Source organism: Antennarius striatus, chromosome 20 (genome assembly GCF_040054535.1).
Source record: "Antennarius striatus isolate MH-2024 chromosome 20, ASM4005453v1, whole genome shotgun sequence".
NCBI classification, from domain to species: Eukaryota; Metazoa; Chordata; class Actinopteri; order Lophiiformes; family Antennariidae; genus Antennarius; species Antennarius striatus.
The window spans coordinates 10,929,433-10,944,111 of NC_090795.1; the positions used below are offsets into that span (position 1 = coordinate 10,929,433).

General features: G+C 39.1%; 1 protein-coding gene across 1 annotated transcript in view; it reads left to right on the top strand.

Moving 5' to 3' along the window:
* The window catches only part of ofcc1 (orofacial cleft 1 candidate 1), a 73,725-nt gene that overhangs the window by 6,303 nt on the left and 52,743 nt on the right, over positions 1-14,679 (top strand). Inside the window, 8 exon segments of the mRNA XM_068304590.1 lie at positions 1,140-1,244; positions 1,888-1,971; positions 4,289-4,518; positions 4,815-4,907; positions 6,287-6,373; positions 6,534-6,595; positions 7,865-8,000; positions 11,740-11,970. Of these exon segments, the coding sequence (XP_068160691.1) occupies positions 1,140-1,244; positions 1,888-1,971; positions 4,289-4,518; positions 4,815-4,907; positions 6,287-6,373; positions 6,534-6,595; positions 7,865-8,000; positions 11,740-11,970 (1,028 nt within the window).

Sequence of the window (14,679 nt, forward strand, 5' to 3'; positions counted from 1 at the left end):
ATACTGTGCAAGTAATGCCTAATTGAGGATATTTTTTTGTTATGGAGATAAACAACTAGACATTCAGACTATTCAAGTAAATTGCAGATGTGACTTAAGAAAATACCACCATTATGCTAATATATGAAAAAAAAAAATTTCATAACCTCAGAGCTATTTGCAAAGAAATTGTTCGATATCTGTTAAAGACACATTGAACTTCAGACATGGAGTTCACAATCAGCATATAGCATTGTTGAGGAATCTGTTCTTCATTTAAATATATCAGTCCAATTGATGGTAGAGCTCCTACACTTGAATTTTTATGCATCCATGTGCTGTTGAGGCTGAGGCTTCTGCAACGGTGATCCTTATGTGGAATATAGAACATGGTTTAATGCACCATGCATTTTTTGCCCCACAAGCTGTGAAATACAAGTAAAGCAATTTAGATTGGAGAGAAATATTCAAGGCCTATAATGAGAATGATTTGGGGTTAAGAAAGCTGCTTGGTGGGGTGTACCCTTAATAGAAAGACCCTGAAGCCATCGGATTCCCATAAACTCTGTGGAGTAGACTTGATACCCACAGGTCAGTGATTGCTAATAAGAAGTCAATGAGACATGGGCTGAGGTTATTTTCCTTTGGATCTGCTCCTCCAAACTTGCCCGGTTCTTTAGGCCGCTGACCTTGGAGTATTTAGAAGGTATTGTCTTTGAAATTCCAGGTACTTTTGAGCTTGTAGACTTTCTCATTAGTTCCTTTTGAACACGGCAAACATATGGCAGTCGTATTTAAGAGATTGCCTGCCGTGACCTTTTGCGGCATGCTAATTAGGCCCCAGAGCATGGCAGGCCATGGAGAGGTGCATCGAGAAAACCGGCAGTCTCTTTCCCACTTCTCTTTCTGCCTCTGTACTCCTGTCTCATCTTGGCTCTACCTTATCTGGTAGTAGCGGCTGCCCCTGCCCTGAGACAGTGTGGGTTTCAAAATTAACATTTCGCTTCATGTGCTTCTAATAACCACTAACCTGAACCTGTACAACTCCCTTCTTCCCTTCCCTTCCCTTCCCTTCCCTTGCCTTCAAACCCCACCCCACTCCCAGCAACTCCCATCCCCTCTTTCTCTCATTCTCTTCTCTCCTCTTGCACTTTCCACAGGAAATAAATGTGCCCAAAATTACTTTGACCCATTGTCGGCGGAGCAGACAGACCCAAGGCATTGCAGGATGACTGGGGTCAGCGCTGAAGATGAGCTGGAATTAAGTATGCCATTCTCTGTCATAATAGTTCTCCTCGGTTCATTAAAGTGAGGTGAGAGAGATCACTGGTAGCAAGCCGCCATTTGCGATGACATGATAGTCTATGTAAATACACCAAGTGATGGCACAACTAGATTGGCTTGCCAACTCGCTGTCATTGATGAAGGTCACGTATCATTGGTCAGTTTTCATTTCATCATGGCTTTTTCTTTCCCTGCCAAATGACACAAGCAGAGCCATATCAATAGTTTTCAGCCCCCCTCCTAAAGTAGGCCTATTAAAAGTGAGCTCCTGGGAGCCAAGTAATATGCATGTTATAATGAAACATGGCTATTAATGGAGAAGCCATTTCACCTGTATCTTTTGGATATCACTGCCGTGTAATATCAAAGGATTCACCAAATCAAATCTCATCACATGATGACAGGCCGGCTAACAGGCATGTTAACGTTTCTATTTCATTCCCCTCTGTATAAACTTGATTTCCGCCCCTTTCAAGCCACGTCTAATATTTCGAGTTTGCATGTTGAGATATGGTTTAGATTGACTTGTCTCATAAGTAGAAAGTAATTTTGAAGCACACAAATGCATGTAATTTTCCAGCACCTTTTAGGTTGTACTCATTGTATAATTGTTTTGACTTCTAGCAGTATTGAACTCTGATGAAAACAGGCTGTACCAGACAATGACAGCACTACTGGATGAGGAAGAAACATCCATAGATATACCTGGTATTTACTGTATTTTTGTTCATTCTTTTTGTTTTGTTCTGTTCTGCTGTTCTCAATCATAAAAAAAAATCAAAATGTTTAAAATTAATTTGCTTTTGGATTAAATTTCTGTCATTTTGAATGGCGATAAACAATTATTGATTTTGTTACATAAATTCTTGAGTTACTTGTGTTGATTATATATTTTTTTGTTGGGATCATGTGTAAATATGCAAATATGTAATTTTTGTCATGGATTTTCAGATGCGGAAACAAAAAAATAGCTAATTAATGTTTTCCTCTTGAGTAATGCTTGTGTCTATTTTCTAAACTTTCTTTACTTTGATTTATTTGACAAAACAAAATGTGACACAAAACCAAATTACTGAAGTTGTCTTTTGAAATACAGCAAAACTATAGTTCTTGTGTATTTAAAAGCAGCAGACAGTATCACCCAACAGACAAATTAAAAACCCCTTTCTTGTTCACTCTCACTAGAAAGCAGCGCTGGCATAGAAGTAAAAATAAGACTAGAAATGGACCCTCACCAGCAGTCGGTGCTTTCCAAGCACAGCCATTGTCAAGCAGTAGGCGTGCCTTTTCTCATTAACTTGGTTTCATTTAAATATGTAACCAACCAGGCATCACTGAGATAGTTTAAGCTTAGCATTGTTCTGGGTGAAGACAGTCGCATCAGATCCTGTTGACATGACGCACATCTCTCTTGTAATTCCAGCACACTAGTGATGGGTTTAGGTCTGCTTCAACACGGTAGAATTCAGCCGGCTTGTATTATTTGCCATTGTCTCGGATTTAGCTGTACCACTGAGATTAGCAGCCACATCCATTGTCTTAGAATGTTCATGAAATCCCACAGAAAAAGTAAAGAGGATCTTGGATTAACAGTTTCTCCATGCACATGGAAGGAAAGAGAGACTGAGCTCTTACATACTTGTAATGTTGGAGTCCAACTGCTGTGACTGCCAGTAAGCACTTCACCGAGCTACAATAGACTTCAAGACAATCACCTTATGTTGTTGTATAGATGCCTCCCACCGGTGTAGGCCGCACGTTTTCTTTGCTGCTGTACATTAGAATCAGCGTATGTCAGAACTGATCCTGACATTTTGTGACTGCTTTTTGGGCTTTTGTCTTTGCTTTTGCAGGCTGCCACAAAGAACCATACATATTTCACAAGAAAAGAGCATGAAAAAGACATCGTATTAATGAAATGGACACTGGCCAGTGCTGTAGACATTTTTTTCAGAGTGAAATCCTTGAGAAATCCCTTGTATCTGTTGAAGATCTTGAGTTCTTTTTTTCATCTCAATAAATTCTTTCTCTTTGGCATGAAGATGAAAACAACATAGAGCTGGTGCTCTATTCATTCTAGCTCTGTAAGGCGTTGAGTATTGATACCAGCTTCTACGTGAGAAGCATTAGGCGGTGATAAATGCTTTGGCTTTCATACATATGAGACTGCACACGTTGAATACACAAACACTCAAAGGATACCTCACGCTTTCTACCAATATGGTGGCGCATAACAACTGGAAAGACACACAGAAATCAAGTTATAATGTAGACTATATTTCTCTGTGTAAAGTAATGTTGATAACTAACGATGAACGAGTTTGTTGTACAAACTAGTACATCGCTTGTTGAAGAAAATGTCCTTTTAATGTACATTAGATTATCCTAAAGTATCATAGACTACAGATACAACACCTTCCGTTGATTCCTTGAATGGAAACAAAGACAATATCTGTTTTGCGTTACCTTTTTTTCTCTCTTATTTTCCATTCTTACAGTAAACAAAAAAACTGTTTATTGTAGAATAAAATGCAGAAATTCTTTGCACGATTTTATAACATTATGACAATGTACGATTGCCTGAATAAACTACTATAAGCATTTTAGAAAAAGAAATAAAAATAAAAGTAGGCTACCCAGATAAAGTAGTTCCATGTTCATATATACAGTATATATATATATATATATATATATATATATATATATATATATATACACACAGTATATATATATATATATACAGTATATATATATATATATATATATATATATATATATACAGTATATATATATATATATATATATATATATATATATATATATATATATATACATGTATATATCAAGATCATAACGTGAGCATTACAAATTGCTACAAGAGTGGGCGTGAATATGACACTGTGGTTTGTATGAGCTACAGTTCTTGTCTTTTTGTATGTGGTAAGTATGCGCATCCATCAGTAATGCATGTGTGTGTCTGTATGTGTGCATTCCTGTGCATGCCCGCTGATGCGTAACTCTCCAGGTACGCTGCTAGCCTCCAGGGATGAGGAGGTGTTGGAGGTGAAGGCGGGTGATCCGGTGCTTCAGTGGCGACTGCTGCTCCACGGTGGTGGTGATGCCTCGGGCTCTGGGCCCTCCCAGGCTCACACCACTGCCAAAACCCAGACAGGGGCTAGCGTCGGGCTGGGAGGAGAGGCTGGACTCCAAACGGGAGGGATGTTAATGGAAAGAAAGAACACTATAAAAAGTAATGCTATGCTTTATTTTCTTTTTCACTTTTTATTGTATGCTCACACACATGAAGTTTTTAAGATGATATTTTAGCATTATATATAATATTATACCGTAGTATTATAAATATGTTGTCGATGTGATATAAAAAATAATAATAAATTAACAATGACTCGTTCCATGGATGTGTGTTATTTTCCCAAAAAAGATGAGTGATGCACAAAAACTAGGCCTCATGCTGCGGTAACATTTTATTTCTGACAAATACTTAAATGTTTGTGATGCCACTTTTACTTCTTGCAGCAGAAGTAAAGGAGGTGGCTAAGGAGGTGATCCCCCACTACGCCCAGCAGCTGAGGGAGCTTGTGCGGCCTGACATGATCACGCTTGGCAGCCTTTCACTGCAGCAGGTCAGCGCTACAAAGAGGAATATCTGTGTCATCATCCCATATTCACCAGCACATCAGCCATGTCCATTACGCTGTGTATCAGTGGCTTTCACTAATGGACATGGAGAGTGTGCATGTGTGCATTCATCTGTTGTTTTGTCTTTGTGTATATACATATATATGTGTGTGTGACTTTCTTTTACTTTCTTTCCATATTTGTTATTTTTTTCGCTCCACCTTTTGTCCCCAACCTTCATTTCCCACAGCTATCTTTATAACAGTTCAGCACTTCATTCTCACTGCAGATGGTTTGAATCTCAACTGAATGCATTCATGTGAAATTGCTTTTTGTAGAACATCCATTCAAGGTTAGATAACTCATTCATCCCCAACTCAAAATAAATTCAAGGGATTCAGCAATAATATCTATGCTACACATGATATCCTCAGACAATGACTTTATTTTTTTTTAACCATCTTTGAACTTTGATATGCATTAATATGCATATCTGTGTCTGACAGAAGCTGAATTTCTTTGTTTTTTGCTTGTCTTACAGTCTTTTCAAGGAAAATGGAGCGTGACTACTTTTTATTTTGCAACTGCGGAGTGAGGATATTGTCAACTAGCATTAAGATCTGAAGCTTCTTTGAGAGCAAGTGTTTGTATTCCACCAGTCAGAAAAGAAATGGGTGAGGATATGACAACACAATCTTTCAATTGTGTTGGCAAATCTAGATAGCAAAGAAACCCAAACATTAATGCACATGAAAACAGAATGCAGAACTTATATCCACTGTATTTTTAGTTCTAATCTTGCTTGAAAAGAGAGTAGGAGTACTGAATTATATGAATATAAAGTCAGTGTAATTGGGGAAAAATGGTTAACAATGTCGTTTCATCACTTAGAAGCCACAGTAACAGTTGACTCATCCTTCCATACTGGATAATCAGTAGCATCTTCTGTGTACTGTATCAGTACTGGGATCAGAGTTATCTCATCCTGCCATAATACATATGCGCTCCTCTACTGTTTCCACACCCACCTCTCATTGAAAGCACATTATCCTCCAGAGATTTCACATCTATTTTAAAAATAATAGTGTTTTTCTTCTTTCTCTATTCTGCCATACAAAGCCTGTACAGGGCGAGACGCTGTCACTTAGCATTGTCAATGCATCTGAATGGGGAGTGTGAATGTGCTGACTGAATGTAAAACCGGCAGAAATACTCATCAAACGCTACATGTCTTTAGGGCCTGGCTCGGTATCGATTGCCTGCAGATTGCATTGCAGTTGGTCCTTGTGCTTAATTCTGCCATTATGATGCACTGCACTCTTTCATACAGCTGTATCTGAAGTAAGCGTGCGTGTGTATTTAAAGAAAAAAATCATTCTTTTAGCGAGCAGCTCAGAAGGCACTGCTGAAACAGAATAAGTGGACAGAAAGAAAGAAGAGACTAATGGCCCTCTTCTCTGGGACTGCAAAGGTAAAGGTCCACACACTGTATATATTTATTGTATTTATACTACATGAAGGATCTGTGGAGTCAATACAATTACACCTTGAATATAAACCGGACATATTTTTAGTAGCTTTAATTTAGATTTACAGTGATGTGGTAAAACATCCACTTCTGTATTTCACAGAGAAGCTGCGACACAGCAGTGAGAGAAGCGCCACAGCCCAGGCTGAACACTCTGCTCCAGCAGTGAGTCCAACACATATTTCTCTCCATGTGTACAACTGATGTCACATGACTGTAATCATTAATTGTGTGAAAAGCACTTGTATTCCCACTGACATATGAGAAGGCATGTAATTCATAAGTCCTCTGCATGGCTTCTCCTGTCGGCAGACATTGAATTGTGGGTAGTATGGCTCGAGGGTTAAGAAATTTGTCCATGTCATTGAGCTTGAAGGTGCATCAGCTCTTGATCCATCCACTTTAGTCAGTGATCAGACATCATCTCATATCGAGAGCCCCGGGGGCAGTTATCTTAGCATGTTTAAGTTTTTACTTATTATGGGCTAGCATACCAGTCGACGTGATAAAATCAAGAAACTACTTTGGAGATTAGTATCTTCTCTTGTGTTTGGTTGTTTTATGGGTGGGTGGTAGTTGGACACCAGCTCTGTCAGATGAATGAGGTTCAGAGTTTAGTGAGATGACCTCCTCTCGACAGCCTTGAACCCTGTAAATTCCTTCTGATATCAATGGTGGGTGGCTATTAGACATGGGAGACTTTCTATGCATTACCTAGGGCTACATCTGCCTGAAATTTAATGAGAAATGATTTCATGTTTTCTCTCCCTATGTGTACGAAAGGAAAAAAAATAAAGAGAAGAGACGCAGAGCTGACTTGTGGTTTTTGTAACAAATGTGTAATTCATTTGTTTCCACTGTTTCTGATTTAATGGAGGTCGAGTAATTGCATTAGGAAGCACATTGTGCCTTGTTGTGAACTGATGAAAGCACATGTAATACTTTTGATAGGCGAACAGAGAGAAGAGAGAGAGGGAGCGAAAGGAAGGAAAGACCCAGTGCCTGCCTTTGATGCCGAGCGTTTATTTGCTGAATTATCCTTCCTTTTACAAGCATGTTATCCCCAGTCACAGGCAGGCCAGGGCCCCTGTGATATTGCTTTATTTTGAGGAATTAAGAGAAGTGGCGGGGAGACAGAGTGAAGCAACCGCTTATTACATTACCACTGATAAGATTGAAAGGCCGGGAAAGGCAGAGAGAGAGTGAAAGGAAGAGAGAGAGGGACCCAGTGGAAAGTGTTTTGTTGTGGTGTTATTAGATTGAGCTGCTGTTGGCTACAAAGTGGAACAACAGCGAGTCCAAAATGCAGGTGGCTGTTAACAGGGTTAGTTTGTGTGTGTGTGTGTGTGTGTGTGTGTGTGTGTGTGTGTGTGTGTGTGTGTGTGTGTGTGTGTGTGTGTGTGTGTGTGTGTGTGTGTGTGTGTGTGTGTGTAGCAGCACAACCACTGAAAGCCCGTCACTCAGAGCACTGGGAGAAGGCCAGGAGGAAGCGATGGCCAAATATGGCCAGATGACAGAGCTCCCAGAATCCTCATCTTCAGCATCACAGCCCCTGTGGCAGGTGAGACCGGTTTGCCACTGGGACATTTGTAGAAAACAGGAAAAGCACACAGACAGGAAGTGGCACACTCCTTAATCTCCACAAATATTGTTTCACAGGAGAAACCGATCCTGAAATGTATACGAATCATGAGAATTAAAAGACGGCAAGGTTGTTTGTTCAAAGACAGTCAAATGATGTAATTATATGAAATTTTGGGGTGAATTGGATCTGGTGGAGAATGAGAAAATCACATCCTTTATTTTTGAGTTTTTAAAATCCTTCCCATTTTTCACTACAGTACATTCTTTTCAGTACTATATGTGCAGATGCCAATGCAAAATCACATCAGCCACTATTCAGAATTGAGCAAAAGGCACCCATATAACTATATTGCTACATTACCTTATATGGTATATAAACATTTTTTGTGTAGATGGTGTCAGTGGTTTTAGGAATCTAAGTAGGAGGCAGGAGAAGTCTTTGGAGATGAAAAAGGGGAACAGAGGGAGATGAGAGAAAAGAGAACTAAGCAAGAAAGAGAGAAAGAAGCTGCAGCTTTAGTGGTAGCATCACCAGCTGTGGGAGGAGTGTGCTGTTGTGTTGCATCTGGGGATGAGGCTGCCATGCCACCATGCTGGCTTAAAGATGTAATGAATCTTCAGTCGGGGGCTTTCCTTCCAGGGTGACAACTGGCTTTGAGGAAGGTTGTAAATGCAGGGGAGATTGTGGTATAATTCCTCAGACTGGCGTTTGTGCCCCCCAGTCACCATTCGATTATCTCCCAAATTGCTGTGTTTCACTGAGATAAAGATTTTTTATGGCTTGCTGACTTGAAACAACCGGCACAGGCAGAATAGGGAGCAAAAGAGGGAGAGGGAAGGAGGGAAAAAGAGAGAAAGCAATGGCCAAACCTGCCACGCATAGTAATTTCCATTGGTAAATGACAAAATCTTTGTTTATATGACATTCCTCTAAAATTACTGCAGCAAGATGAATCTGAAATATAAAATGTCACATTTGGCATGCAAAACTATGAAAATATATTTCTGTGCAAAATTCATGGAGGCATTTAATTTAGAACGTGTTTAATAACTAAGGCAGCCTGCATCAGTAATCCTGCCCGGAGGTCCCAAAAAGATTGTCATATTTATTCTCTCCTTTTTTCACCCCCCTCCTTCATTCTGAAGCCAAAATATTTTAAGGGTAAATGTTCATTGTTAATTAAGATTTACTAATTAAAATGAAAATAATTAACGAGAAAGCTTAATCTCTGAATATTAGCCCATACTTAGAAAGAAAGGAAGTTTTTGTATGTGGCATTTCCTGTCTCTATTAAGAGTGCATTTTGTGTGATCAGTCAATGTGTGGAAAGCCCTGAAAAGACGTTTCAGTGAAAGGACGGCCGCTTGCCAGCAAAACCACGGAGGATCCTTTCTAGAGCCTTTGATCTCATCTGTAGGAGTGCTGTAATGTTATGGCACTTTAGGCACAACTCAGGCTTGGTGCAAACAAACCACCTCTGATATGGAAAACTGGCTCACTTCACCTTTTACCTTTGCTTTGCCATCTTGACTGTTTTATGACACCTGTGCAAGCATGTGGGGCAGATAACAATAGAAGTTAAAGACATACATAGCATATATTGAACAGCAATGTCAGGTTATGTGGAGGGCGGGGGGGTATATTCCCTTGCTGATTTCTCCACTCTTTCTGGTGTGTGGGTTTGGAGGCCTCCATCACCTCCTCCCATATGTGAGATGTGTGGGCTAAACCACTTTACCACCAATTATACCAATTTCACTTCTACCTAAATTGTTTTTGTTTAGCTATGGAAAGATGCTCACAGTGGGGAGATGAGGGGCATTATTGCAGCGCTCAGCAGACTATTTCCCCCTTACAGACTAGAAAGACAATGGTCAGGCTAGTCACTGCTGACTGAATGTGTGTGAGTGTGCCATTTCTGTACGTGTTTCTGCGATAAGGAGGAGGAAGGAGAGGAAAATTCTGTAAAAGTGTATGAATGTGTGTACATGTTTACGTGTAGTCTCTGAATGTTGCTATGTCATGATTTGGAATCGAGAATGGGATAGGATAGGATAGGATAGGATAGGATAGGATAGGATAGGATAGGATAGGATAGGATAGGATAGGATAGGATAGAATAAAATGTATACTTTGTTAGGATAAGTTTGGACTGGATAGAATGGTTATAATAAGATAAAAGGCAAGGGATCATTGAGGATAGCAACCTCCTGATTACATATTTTCAAAGTCCAAGCGGTATAAAGATTTCATCAGATTAAGACTAAGTGGGCATTACAAATATTACATATTTTGAGCACTTGTGATGAATGTCATGATAAAATGCCCACTAATCTCTGGAACGATGATATCATTATTATGACATTTAAAATAAGTTTAAAATATAGAATTGGTGATAAAGTTAAGTGGCTCCTTTAAGCCAGATCAACTGTTCAACAGATGCCACAGGGGACAAATTGTGTGTGTATTCACATTGTTCTGTTATGGTATGATATAAAAAATATACTGTTTATCCAGCATACAATGTTAGTCATCATAAGCTCTAGAAAAGAGACACATGTCACCAAAACAAATAAGAAAATAAACAAGTGGGCTGATGTAGCCTGAAGGTTAGTGGGGTGAGCTTTGTCACAAAAAGGCTGGTATTTTGAAACTTTTATTTAAATAGGTATTGTGGCCACAGTAATATAATATTAAGCTAATCTTCAGTGGAGAAAGCGTAGATCAGTGAATAAGTCTGAGGATGTAATTTCTTACATTCCCAGACAAGAACAATGTTCTGGCCACTGCAGAATCTTATGCCGCATCCTAAATTCTCACATTCACTCTATATAGTATTCACTGTGTGCAAATTCCAGTGCTCTCTAGCAAAGTTCGTTAAACATTCAAAATAAACACGGTCGGGATAAATTTTGCAGTTAATAAAATAGGAAAAATAAACAAACTGAATTTTTTAGTAGCCAACAAAGATAAAAAAGAGGAGGTCGCAAGACGAATGATGAGGAGGAGTTTTGAAAACTGGTGTGTTGACTAAATTAGAAACTTTATTTACTTAGCATTTTCCCAAACAGTAGTAATTGTTTGTTTTAATGGTAGATGAACTATTTGCTTTGACAGATGTGTTATAGTATATGGTAGCTCATGCTTCAGTGGTAAATGTTAACATCCGACAGATAGACATAACAGCATTGGCTTAAAAAATAACATTACATTAATAATAATATTTTGACACCAAGGATTATTGTAGTACTAACCTATCAATCTGTCTGTCTGTCTGTCTGTCTGTCTGTCTGTCTGTCTGTCTGTCTGTCTGTCTGTCTATCTATCTATCTATCTATCTATCTATCTATCTATCTATATCTATATCTATATCTATATCTATCTATCTATCTATCTCTCTCTCTCTCTCTCTCTCTCTCTATATATATATATATATATATATATATATATATATATATATATATATATATATATATATATATATCTGAGTTGTAGTTAATACACCTCTATCAAAGAAAAAAGAGAAGAAAGTCTAACAATGACTAGGAAATGAGTAGGAAATTCATTGACAACATAATGAAGTGGTAACTTGTCCAGAGTGGACTGATGTATAATAAATAGGTAGTCTTATGTTATGGTACGCAAATAGAAAAGCTTCATATTAAGAAACACAGGCATGTTCTTTACAAATTCCTGTGTTTCTGTTTGTATTAAGGGGAACAAGAGCACTCCCCAGCCCATGGAGGTTTGTGTGTGTTGCCTAAGAGCCACAAGAGACAAGCTACCAAAGGGCCTCTACTCCATCTCTTTGGCCCTCCACAGTCGTCTTGGCGGTCCAGCTCAGGCCTGGTGCAATGACAAAGAGCAGCAGCAATGGGCCGTGTCTACCAAGCCGTTTTTTCATCGGGGACGCTTCTATGACATTGACCTGCAAATTAACCAGAGTGTGTTCATGGTGAGGATTTGGTAAAAAGATGTTACACAATAGCTGAAGATTGTACACACTAAAAATGTGATAGTAATGATATTCTATAGAATGTACAGTGTGCCCTCGTTCTTCGTGGTTAATGTGTTCCAGGAACCACACGAGATTAACGAATTCCACGATAGAACGACAAACTATTTGTCTTAATATTTATGGTAATTTAAACATTTATGACATACTGACATACTGATATTAAACCACCTTCTATCTGTATTACCTTTTCCCACAAAGTTATTGACTGTTTAAAGTACTTTTGTGTCTCTCATAAGTCTGAGACTCATGGAACATAGCGCACTTCTGGATGCCGTCAGCCAATAGACTGCGTTTACGGTGTCACGTGACTGCCTACCAAAAATCCGCGATGAGGTGAAGTCTCGAGCATTGATGCGCAAATGTGCAAGGGCCCACTGTATACAGTTGAGACTATGCTGCAGTTTTGTCCAAAGGCATGGTGGGACAAAACCTTGCTCTAAGACGGTTCTGGGCTCGAGTCCTCTCTGTGCAGTTTGTATGTTCTCCCTGTGTCTGCATGGGCTTTTTCCGGGTCCTCCTACCTCCACAAACATGAAATTTAGGTGGATCGGTCAGTTCCAAATTGTCCATAGGTGTGCATGGTTTGAGTGGATGTTTTTTCTGTGGCTCCATGATACATTGGCACAGTGTCTCCCGGCCTCATGTACGTAAGTCTTATGGGATAGGCTTCAGCAATCCCTGTGACCGGTTGAATGAAAACAAATTAAATTTTAAATTATGCTTCAAAATGTAAAATAGAAATAATCTAAGTTACAGTACAGCAAAAAAAGTACACAGTATGTGTTGCTTGTGATTATCAGCATTAAAATATTTTTACTCAACACACAAATGACCCTTTGGCACGAACTTAATCGGAAAGTTTTAGTCAGATGTAATACCAAAAACAAACGAACCCTTCAGATAAAATCAAACAATAAGACAAACTTTCCCAGTACAGCATTATTTTGAAGATCCTCTTCCTCTTTGTTTTCTTTTGTTTCATTGGTGCAGTGGAGACCGCCGAGTTTCTAGACTGAAAGGGTTATGAGAAGTTATATTACTGTAAGAGACGGCATATGAAAATATGCCACACACAGCCTCTAGGTTTTTCTCAGGGGATTTCAGTATGAATAAAACAACAACTTTTCAAAGATGACATTTAATCCATGCATGTAAATCAAACCCAAGATCAATTATGCATTTATATAAGGAAGTAATGTTTTATTGGAATGAAAATGAAATACAAATGCACTGAAAAATTCAGTCTCTTCTCTCCACGTCTTTGAGATTCTGAAGCGCAGTTGGACTTAATCGGAAGGGGGAAAAAAAGAAGTAGAAAAAAGCCTGTACTGACACAAATATGATTTTGTTGTGTTAAGAAACTCATTTTGCATAATGAGGATGTATAAGGTGTAGCATGTTTTCACATTTAGCCATTCCACTTCCCTAAACCTCTTGGAATAAGTGGGCTAATCTAATGAGCCCACATACTTAATTTTTGATGGCCAATATTGACCACTGGATTAGATCTGATACCATGTTTATGTATCTTCACTGATGATGTGTGTATGAAAAGAGAGACATTAAAACAGAAGCCGCAAAGTCAATATTTTCCTGATCCCAATCCGAGTTTTGTTCAGGCTTAGAAAGGACTCCTCCAGTGCTCTCATGGCAACTCTAAAGACCTGAGCTGGAGCATTTAGCATATGTGGACACTGTCAATGTGCTGGTGGGCGTATTCACTGAGCTAGAGCATCCCGATAATATTGTCTTCAGCCCCCATCAAGAATAAAGGATTGGGTAAAAACTGGCATAAAATGAATGCAGACCTGGGATCTGATTCAGAGTTATAAAAAAAAGCTTTAAGTATGGCAGAGTAAATGCCTCGTGTCACCCTTCTTTCCCTCCTCTCCTCGGCAAACACTCAGCTGTGCTATACAGACAAACCTGTTGTTGTCCTCCTTGATAGCAGTGGAAATGCTGATAAGATTTGTCTTAGAATATCAGGATTGGCTCGGATATCTTCCCTCTCTACTCTTGCCCACACTATAGCGCACAATTTTCGGAGGGCTTGCAGTGCATTCTAAGAGGAAATGAGGAATTAGTGATGGTAAGAGGAAGCCAGGAGCTTATTTTCCTTTCCTCCCTCTCTCTCTCACTCTTCCTTTTCATTCCCCTTTTGTTTCATGTGTCTGGGTTTGGATTTAGACAGAAGCAGTGCATTTCAGTGGGAGATGTCTTGGATATGCTGGCATGTGGGAGCACTTCATAGGAGTTGGGCCCACAGTCTTTGTGCAGTTTTTGAACCAAAAGGGAAGATGCATAAGATTCAACATTTTAACATTAAAAGCGAAAGGAGAGGAAAGAGACAAGATGAAATGTTCAACGAAATATGTACAGTTATCCACGAATTTGCTCCTGTCACCCTCCATTTAAATAGTTTATTTCATTCGGAAAGAACTGAGTCATCCTGCACAATAACAGTCATTATTTCTTTCCTCGCTCCTTTCATGGACATATGCACTCTTTATTTTAAATGAGAAAATATCAGTCTGTTTTGAATTAAACAGGATGCTTCTAATGGTTTTAAACAGCACCTCCAGCAAACAGAGGAAGTGAGGAAACCTCTGAAGCACATCATCCAGCCCCACAAATCCCACAGTTACA